Source organism: Phoca vitulina, unplaced genomic scaffold (assembly GCF_004348235.1).
Source record: "Phoca vitulina isolate PV1807 unplaced genomic scaffold, GSC_HSeal_1.0 scaffold11, whole genome shotgun sequence".
NCBI lineage: Eukaryota > Metazoa > Chordata > Mammalia > Carnivora > Phocidae > Phoca > Phoca vitulina.
The window spans coordinates 3529079-3539277 of NW_022589714.1; the positions used below are offsets into that span (position 1 = coordinate 3529079).

At 39.6% G+C, this 10199-nt stretch overlaps 1 protein-coding gene across 2 annotated transcripts in view; it reads left to right on the forward strand.

The window, feature by feature from the left end:
- Positions 1-6844, forward strand: part of RNGTT (RNA guanylyltransferase and 5'-phosphatase) — a 326132-nt gene extending 319288 nt beyond the window's left edge. The window contains exons 15-16 of one of the 2 annotated variants that reach the window (XM_032409299.1): positions 2596-2719; positions 4172-6844. In XM_032409299.1, coding sequence (XP_032265190.1) covers positions 2596-2719; positions 4172-4335 — 288 coding nt within the window. In that variant the 3' untranslated portion in view covers positions 4336-6844. The remainder of the gene's footprint in view (positions 1-2595; positions 2720-4171) is intronic. The other variant, XM_032409300.1, reaches the window with a different exon arrangement.
- The last annotated feature ends 3355 nt before the right edge of the window (positions 6845-10199 follow it).

Below are 10199 nucleotides of genomic sequence, written 5' to 3' on the forward strand. Positions count from 1 at the left end.
GTAGATTCAAACCGTATAAAGAGTGTGGTACTGGGCGCCTGGGTGGCTCAGTTGGTTAAGCGACTGCCTTCGCTCAGGTCATGATCCTGGAGTCCCTGGATCGAGTCCCGCATCGGGCTCCCTGCTCAGCAAGGAGCCTGCTTCTCCCTCTGACCCTCCCCCCTCTCATGTGCTCTCTCTCTCTCATTCTCTCTGTCTCAAATAAATAAATAAAATCTTAAAAAAAAAAAAAAAAAAAAGAGTGTGGACTGAACAAGATGGATGCATGAACAAAATATTTTTCAGTATAAAATACATTGTATATTGATTGCTCTTCTTAAAAAAAACAATAAAATTCATTAATTCAATATAATTATTAGTACAGATATGAAATCCTGATTTATAAATATTTTCTTATTACTTTCAAGCTCTTATTAGCTCAAACTAGAGTAACAGAGTTGATTATAGAAGGCCGAACAGGGTCTTGTTTTAGTAAATAATAATACGTAATTGGCTGAGGATGGTTATTGTCATAGAATTAGAATTTGGATACTAAAATTAAACTCCGCCCTTGTAGAATGAGTTTTCCTCATTCTCTTGATCTGATCATTAGTGACAACTGTCTTTAGTTTGTGCACATATGAGAAGTATTATTTCTGTCAGTTAAGTATATTTTACTGCCGAACCAAATGAGTACCTTGCAGTGTGTCTACCTTGGGAATATAACTGATGTGATCATTAAAGAACAATGAATTGTTCTTGAACATGGACATACATTTCAGTTAGTATAATGGCAAGTGCATGCATTTTTCAGAAGGCTGTTTCCCAGTTATTGTTAGTGCATGTCCAAATAGATATGCAGATACCTAATAATGCTGCTTAATTGCTGTAGTCAGATTGAGCAGCACATAGTTTATAGCAATTCTGAAACCAGGAACACAAGAATGATGAGCTATATGATAAAGACTTACTACAATTGAGGGTCAGTAAAAGTACCAACTGCACGTTGTTGATACAAGCCTGTCTTGTGTAGTACATACAATATAATTTTCTTGACACCTGTTTTCAAAGCATACCTTTCCATGTCATCCTGGTTTCTTTAGTGAATTTACTTATAAAGTGTTTTTTTTTTTTGAAAGCAGTATGTTATTTCCTAATTTTATATTTAATTAAGAATTTTACTCATTGGCCACTCTGTGCCAGGTACTTTCATTTATTATTCTTCCAGTGTCCCAGTAAATTAGGAACTCCTTTGCCCATTTTAGAATTATAAAATGGAGACTCTGAAAGGTTTAGAAACTCAGCTCTGTTAGACCCTACATGTGATAAATGTGGTTATCTAGCTGAATAAGTTGCCTAATACTTGGCTATAGATAATGTATCAAAAGTAAAAGGAGGTGGATCTTTAGGAAGAAAGGGAGGGGAATTGAGATTAGAATAATGAATATTTGAGAATAATTCTAGCAAGTTTGCTAAGTGGAACATAGTTTTTTGGGCATGTCTGTTCCAGAGCCACTGAATGTATTGGTCCTGTTGGATTTGTTGAAGTTGCAAATAATCCAATCAAATGCAATACTCATTAAGGGAAAAGGAATACAATTTGATAGTTTTTATGAAGATGTGCACTGCCTAATCTGTGAATTGAAAGCATCTTTTAAAAATTTGCTTCCCTTCATATTCCTAGGTGGTATTGAATCTGCGGGTAGAAAAATGAGAGCATTTCAAATAATGCTAATGAAGTTTAAATGATCGCAATCTACCATATTGTGAGGAAAAGTTGTTAGCTGTGAAAGATGAGGACAGAATTAAAATATTACCATGACTGGCATTTGATTTGAAAACTGCAAAGATAAGCTTAGGTTCCTATTTATGAAAACTATCCTCACAGCCTGATGAAATATCTTTTAAAAGGTTTTATGGTTACCATGGATACTCGTTAGCTTTGATAGAGTAAGTTGTAATTCATATTCAATCATCTGAGGTGAAGTAGCCAAAAAAACCAACCAAACTAAAATCTAAAGTAGCTTCATCTGTATGTTCATAGTAGTTTGGAGATGGAAAGGGTAACTAACCTAAAGATTAGAATTTGGATTAGTTATTACTTCTTGAAAAGCAAAATACTTAGGATGTGCATTACCTGAATCTGATCCTAATGTTTACTTTTTGTGTGTAACTTTTTCTTTCAACTAGTAAAGGGAACTTCTTAGGTTTTGACATAGGAACTTAGACAGTGAGACCCTTCTGAAAGCTGACAGACCTAAGCAGCATCCTCAATTTCTGAAAGCCATAGGGACGCAGAAATATTGAAGGCATTGGTCCCTATGGTAACCTATTTGCATTTGGCCCAGAAGTGGCTGGTTTCTGCTTAGCCTCTTTTAATTGCTATATATTGACAGCCGTTTTCACGACTATTTATAAAATGTCGGATTAATGAGCATGTGTACAAGGGAGTGCACACCATATCCTTAGGCTTGATGAGACACTTCAGATGACAAAAGGCTCTGCGTGAGGAGTTACTGAGGTGTTTTTGGCATTCCCTAATGTGTCTGTCACATAGTGGAAGCAAAAAGCCTTTCGAATGATTTAAATATTTTCCTCAATTCTCTTTTAAAACAGGTGACAAAAGAACTAAAACAGTATGACAACAAAATTATAGAATGCAAATTTGAGAATAACAGCTGGGTCTTCATGAGACAGAGAACAGACAAAAGTTTTCCTAATGCGTACAACACTGCCATGGGTGAGTATGACAACCTACCAATGTTTGCTACATTAAAAGAGAGAGCAAGTGTGCGTTAAGGTTTTAGAATCAAAATGTGCTGGCTTTGGTGTTCTGCTTGATGGGGCATAGGGTCATTCGGACCCCTGTGCTTGCTGGCTGGGAAAGGGGCTGTGACTGTCGACTCCAGCTGGCTTGTAGACTCCCGTCTCTAGGCCTGTGGGCTTGTGCCATGCACCCAAAGGAGAAGTGTAAAGGGCAGGATAATGGGCTGTATACAAGTTGAATTTGTTGAACAACAACAACAAAAGCCATGATAATTTCAGATCTATTCAGAACTATAAAAACCATTGTTTGCCAGATGGTAAAAGACAAAATTAGCAGGGGGAAAATGTAATTTCCAGCTCCTAAAATAGCTTTACAAACAATGGAGAACAAAGTAAATGAAAACCATTAAAAAAAAAAAACCCTCCTGAAACCTGCTATGCTATCCTTCAGAGAGTTCTTTGGGTATAATATAAATGCTTTGGGAATTCAGAATAGTAAGTTTCTTTCATGGAGAACAACACAAATTAATTAATCTTATAAGGTAAACTGGTTGCTCTGGATTGTATTTTTAGTGAAGCTGAAAAAAAAAAACCAGATAAAAACCAAGATTAAAGGTTAATAGAATCGTGTGCTTTTAGACTGCTCAGTCAGTGATGATGCTGATTATATGATAAGCTTATGAGAAACTACAGAAATTGCCAGTTTCAGTTTTGCAGTTTATGAAAGTTACTATTGTACATTTAAGGGTTCTGTTGGAACTAGCATCTGTGTTCAGACAAGATGAGTTAACTTTGAAAATAGGAATAATTAAGCCAGTGTCCTTTTTTCCCCCCAAACTAAATATATAAATACAATTCAAAGGACTGGTGGTCAATTTTGATCACATAAGAAAAGATGCCATATTTATTCATAATTTTATTATAATACCTTACTTAAACAAGTTACTAAAATAAAATAGTATGATCTGCCAGCTACAATGGCACCTCCCTGTTCAGTGGAAACAGTGGCTGGTGCCATCACGACAGGGTGGAGTTTCCTTCTGACAGACACGACTGAAGGATGCTAGCACACGTTTTCTGTAGAAGTTTTGGTTGAGTATAGACTATAGTTGTGGTACATTAAAATCCTATAAAAAGAGTTTTGGAGAGGTGGAAAACCATAGTGAAGGTGTGGCTGTAAGTCCAACACTTAAAGTTTTGGTTTAAAATTAACGGTACAAGAAAAAGTAGCCACCAGAAAAGCACTCATTTTGGTGGCAGGGGAGGGCGGAGAATCGTTTACTGGGGGAAGCGTGTCACCCCAATTGGTGAACTGAAAGCGTTTAGCATATTGGGATGAAAACCTTTCCCCTTTCGCACCGCCCTGTGGTGAGTCAGCTGCCTTAATTAACCCTCACGTGAGACCCGTGTCTCCCTTTGTCCACAGCTGTGTGCAACAGCATCTCCAACCCGGTCACCAAGGAGATGCTGTTTGAGTTCATCGACAGATGTGCGGCAGCTTCTCAAGGACAGAAGCGAAAGCATCATCTGGACCCTGACACAGAGCTCATGCCTCCACCACCTCCCAAAAGACCTCGCCCTTTGACCTAAGACCTGCCTCTGACTTAAGGATTGAGAGGAAAAATGAGTGAGAAAAAATGCTGTTGCCCCATTTTTGCAGCCAGAGAAATTGGAAAAACAGTGTGGCTTGATGTTGATACACATTTGAATTTTTTTTTTTTTAAAGTATTGTAGCCAGCCTGTAAATATTTGATGCATTTGTTTCTTTAGTGCTACAATACATCGTGGACTTTAAACATTTTATTTATATCTGATAAACTCAGCCTTACCTTGTGAATTTGAAGATTGAAATATCCAAAGGTTTAATCGAGATTGAAATCAATGAAAAAGAGGCCTTGTTTGTATATGGATAACTTTCACCTTTAATTTATAAAGTTAGTAATCTGGAACTGTGAGCACATAAAACACTGTATTTTTTAGAAGTTGTATTTCAACTATGGTAAATTTTCCTTTTAAAAAAAATCTAGGCAATGGCATTAAACATTCTTGCTATCATTTATCATGGATTTCCTACATTTCTGAGATTCTTGTATTCAAAAACAAATGACAAGGTTGTTAAGTATTGTATTATATTAAACAACTTGGTCTGGCTTATATCATTTTAAGAAGTTTTTTTTTTTTTTTGAGATGTAAAAGTAAAAAAGTAAAGCCCCGTTTTTGTGAGTTGCATCCTTTCTAAAGGAAGTATATTGAGTGTTTTCATGTTTCTCTTCTTTGAACGAAAATACCAGATATCCAATGTGTCCATTCTGGCAGTGGTTTTGAGTTACTTCGTAGAACTTAGATATACACCACCAGGTCCCTTTTATGTGTTGTTCTCCTGGAAGACTTTTTTTTCCCCCTTTAAAAACGCCAGGGCTACTTCTGCTTTACCTCAGTGGTATTGGCACGTTGTAAAATACATTAAAACACACAACTCACTGTGATTATGGGAGTGATATCAAATACAAACTATGTCGTGTTAGTTCCCTTGAACAAAACGGCAAAGGAAATGCCAGCCGACTCCTTTGATTAGAAGGTAGTGCCAATGGAATAGAATGCTGTCACTAGAAAATGCTCTCCCACTGCTAGATAAATGCAGAGGCAAAGAGTAGACATCTGTAGGAACTAAACATCAAGGAAACCAAGACATTTATTTTCAAAGCCAGGATTCTATCTGTGTTCTGTGCAGGGGATGCTATTTCTGTTATACATCTGAATTTTAAAACATTTACTGATAGATAATGGATTTAAAGAGCAGCTAATTGGTCGTCTGCCATTGTTGAGAAGCTGTGTTCTGATTGGTTTGTGAAGGAACTCTGAGAATTAGCCTATTAGAGGCTAATGTATTTATTTTTAGAGGTAGAGGTTTTAAGTACGTGTATTTAAAACAAAATTTCATGATCTGAATTTTATATATGTATATGCATATATATATGTCAGTATATGCATCAGTGTATATTCTACTAATACAGTCAGACATGAAAAATGCAAATGAGTTACCCAGCAGACTGAATATCTGACAGGATTTCTATATGCTATAGCACAGATTAACCAAAAATGTATTTATATTCACCTGAGTTTTAATGTTTTTAAACAAAGTTTTCTCCTGCAGTGCTTTTCTATATGAAATACTGGAGTCATGCTTGGGCTTTTTCCTTTGTTCTTTCCAAGTTATGTAACGTGTAGTGAATGTATCCAGATGTCAGTTTAGTATTTCATTCCTGGAGTGCTTTTGTGTGTTTGGGCACTAAAGGGAATAAAACACCTGACTGCCACAGTGACTGCTGAAAGGTGGAAATTTGTCAAGGTTCCATAGTGTCTTGTACAAAATGGATCTGAAAAAACACCTATGCAACTCCAAATAGTCTGATGCCTGCTTCACCAGGATTAGTGACTCATTTCACGTGGTATGTTGCTTTCTTCCGAGCCTGTATAAACCAGAGCCCTTTTGCAGGTGTAAGAGCTAGTTTTTGCCAGTGATCTTTAATGGAGTTAAATGTTTATGGTAATTGTAACCTTTTAAATGAGTTATGTGAAAAGAGCATCTCATTTTTAATACACCCAGATATTTTTTCCTTGCCTTTGTGCATTTTCCAGGACTTAATTTTCTTAATTTGTTCTTTCCTTTCAATTATAGTGAAGTATAATAGCCGGCCTAATAAGTAGATGCCATTTGGCCCCTGAACACACTATCATCTGCAGTATCGTAAAAAGTCATGTAGAAAGTCAAGGGGGAAACTCGAGAGGCAGGAACTGGGACAGCAAGAAGGAAAGAAACCCTTCCTTCTCAGCCCACTTCACAATAACTATTTTCTGACACTGAAGTTTCATAGACAAGAATGAGAAAACTTTGCTTTCCTGAGTTATCAAATATAAAAGCTTTTGCTTTGAATTTGGAAAAGATGTGGATGACTCGACTGCCTGGATGGTTACATTTGCTTTCCGTGAAATGCTCAGAAAATGTCAGGACATTCCTTCTCTAACTGTGTGTCAGTGTGTATTGTAATAAAACTACTGATTTAAAATAATAGAAAGTGTATCTGCTTTGTTTTGTGTCCCTTTCTTTTAACTAATGATTTTCTGTTCCTTTCTGTTGCTGGCATTATCTAGCCTGTCAGCCACACCCCATCGTAATCCATCTGGTTTTGTTGCATTCTAGAATTAGCATAAGGACTTGGAAAATCCTTGATTTTTCAAATTCCTGAGAAATCAAGAAGTTGGATTGACATGGGGGGTGTAGTTTGCACCTTTTCTTTTTGGAGTATAGGGGAGTGGGGGGAAAGCACAAAGCACATCTTTAAGTGATACTTACGATATTTCTGTTCATCCACCTCATCTTAGTACTCTATTATATGAGTAGATAGTCTGTTACATTATTTTTAACACATTTAATTCTTTCCGCAGTAAATATTCTGAAATAATGAAGTAATGACCTCTATCAGTTTTTTTGTTTATCTGTATTTTTTTTATAGTATAGAATTTGTCATTTTTAATTTTTAAATGATACCATTTGGAACCATGTGCATAGTCCCTTCTCGTCAAAAGATCTTGAAAGTCAAGAACTAGATACTTGCAGATGGGGAAGACCAATGTGGTGGAGAAAACCCTGGGCTAACCCCAGAAACCAAGTCCAGGGTCTGCCTCTCCTTGGTTCTGTGTTCTCTCTAGATCTCACCCTCTACCCCTGTCTCCATCTATAAAATGCTGAGATCGAGCCAGATGATCAAAAAGAGCCTTTTCAGTCTAACATGACTCTTGTGAAGGCTTGTGCTTTGTAAATAGCCCATATTCACAATGAAGGCAATATTACCATTACTGAATATTTACCAAGCACCAAGACTGTCCTAAACACAACCACGCTGTGCAGGTAGGTACCGTTATTGACCTCATTTTGTAGTTGAGGAACCTGAGACTCGGAGAGATAATTAACCCAAGGTGACGTAGCTAGTAAGTTGTGAGCTGAGACCCAAACGTAGGTCTTTCTGACTCCAATGCCTAATTTATTTTTCAATACTCCTAAAGGTTATGTTGTAGTCCCAGCATGGGGGCTTCTTGGGTGCCAGGGGTCCCAAACTATTTGTTTCTTTGGTGCTAACAGAGTTTCAAGCACCTCTCTCCAAAACAGGGAGATGAAGTTGGGATCAGCAAAGTAAATATATTTTTAGGGACTTATTTAACCACTTATTTAACAATATTTAAATGTGAGTGACACAGAGGCCATGAAAAGAAGTTTAATATTCTCATTAAGATGCTAAATTCCAAAGACATAATTAGGAAGAAATAAGTGATTAAATTACACACTGGGCCAACATTTTTCTGATTGTCGCATAGTTAACTGTCAACTCTGATGCTTTGGCAGGTTGGTGTCAGCCTTGGTTAACCCAGGAGTGTCCCTCCTCCTCCCGGACTCTGATACCAGGTGACCACTGTGCAAGATGAACAGCGTGGTGGTGGAGGGCCCTCGGAGCAGGGGCCTTCCAGGCTTCTAAGAAGACTTTACATTTCCAAAAATGAGCACAAGCATCTGGGGTTGCCGGCTATTTTGCCATGGAAGGGCTTTATGAAATATTAGGTTGCCATTATTTCATAAAATAAAGAGAATCTCTTTTTTTAAAGATTTTATTTCAGAGAGAGAGCGAGCGCACATGCACAAGTGGGAGGGAGGGGTAGAGGGAGAGGAAGAAGCAGACGCCCCGCTGAGCAGGGAGCCCCATGCGGGGCTCGAGCCTAGGACCCTGGGATCATGACCTGAGCCAAAGGCAGACGCTTAGCCCACTGAGCCCCCCAGGCGCCCCAAAATAAAGGGAATCTTAACCCCCAAAAAGGAAGTAGGACCTAATTTAGAAGAAAGGGCATGTCTTTACATAGAACGAATTTTGTGTTATGACTCTCTACATGGCCCTTTGCTTCTGCATTTCACCCCAAACTGGTGAAAACTTTTTCGTGGTCCAGTGCTGGGAATCATGGCACAGGTGAAATTCCAGGCGCTCATAAGTGGGGGGAAGGGCAAGCAAAGCCCCAGGGAAGCAGCAGCCCCTGGTTCTGTAGCCAAAGGTCATGTTCATGGCCAGAGGTGACCAGAGTATACCTCGAAATTGTTGATTATATTGTGCCCTTAAGATATAAGGTGTAACAGGTGAAAAGTGAATTGTGTGAATGTTGAAAAACACCCAGACAGAATGAAACCCTCAGCGGTGTAAGGTACAAAAATAAGCATAGCCAGATACGACACAGAAAATTGACTTGACACAGCATTTGACTTGGACAACAGATGAGACCCCCAGAGTCACCAATGTTCACAACTTTGAAGTTGGCGCACAGTCCCTTTTTCCTTCGGAATGCTGCCGCCAGAATGGCCTCTCGGGACTGCAAACCTGTTCCTGCTGTTGGTCCCCAGGAAGAGCTCCCTGGCCCGTGACATCAGGGGCCGTCCGCCATCTGGCCGCAGCCTGTAATCAGATGTGGATCGTGCCAGCTGTGGCCCTCCTTGCTGTTCCCAGAACTTCATGTTCTCTAAGCCCAGAAACCTTCGCTCCTGGTGCTGCTCCTACTTCCGCTCCTGCTTCTGCTGGAAGCCCCAAGCCGCCTTCATCTCTGGGTCGGGGGCGGGGGGCGGGGCTTTCCGGCCGCACGTAGCCTCTTAGATCTCATACTGTATCGCGATAGTCTCCCCCCCCCCGGCTCCTCTCCAGACGAGGGTCTCGGCCCATAGCCCCGGGTGCTTAGCAGCCGCAGGCCCTCAGTGGTGATTAGGGCAGGAGGTGCAAAATGCCCTGTTGTACTTGCTGTGGAGACTCCGTCAAGCCGTGTTTGCTGTTGTCTCGCTCAGCTTAGCCATATATGAGCGTGATTTTTTTGTCACTCTAGCCTTCTCGTTATAATAGAAGCTCTGATAACATCTCATTTCTTCAGAATTTCTTCAGAGGCCATCTAGGATGCATCTTGTATTTCATCCTGAGCAGAAATGCCTTGTCTGTTCCTGCCTTTTGCACCGACAGTGAGTGCTTCTGAGGAAACTTCGCAGCAGGAGGCATCTAGAGAAAGCGCCCTGGCCTCCTGGCCGCGATGCACTCTGAGGGAGGTGTGAGGGAAGTCGTGCTCTTAATCACATCTTATTTTTTTGGTGCAGTTTCACTGAGCCTGCCACATCTTCAACGAGGAGCCTCCTTCTCCCTGCCCACCTACTCCCGCCCAACTTCTGATGTTTTCAAAGAGAAGTCTTCCAGTAACTGCTGAGGCTTTTCAGTTAGTTTTAAAAATAAATACCGGTCCGTGATCCCTGAGCGTAAATTGGTGCTTCTAGCCATGTCTTTTAGAGTGGGAAAGGCAAGTGAAAGATATTATTCTTGTTGCTACTATCGAATGCTGTCTTCCAGGATCTAAAGGAATAAGAAACTTTATAGTTTCTGTAG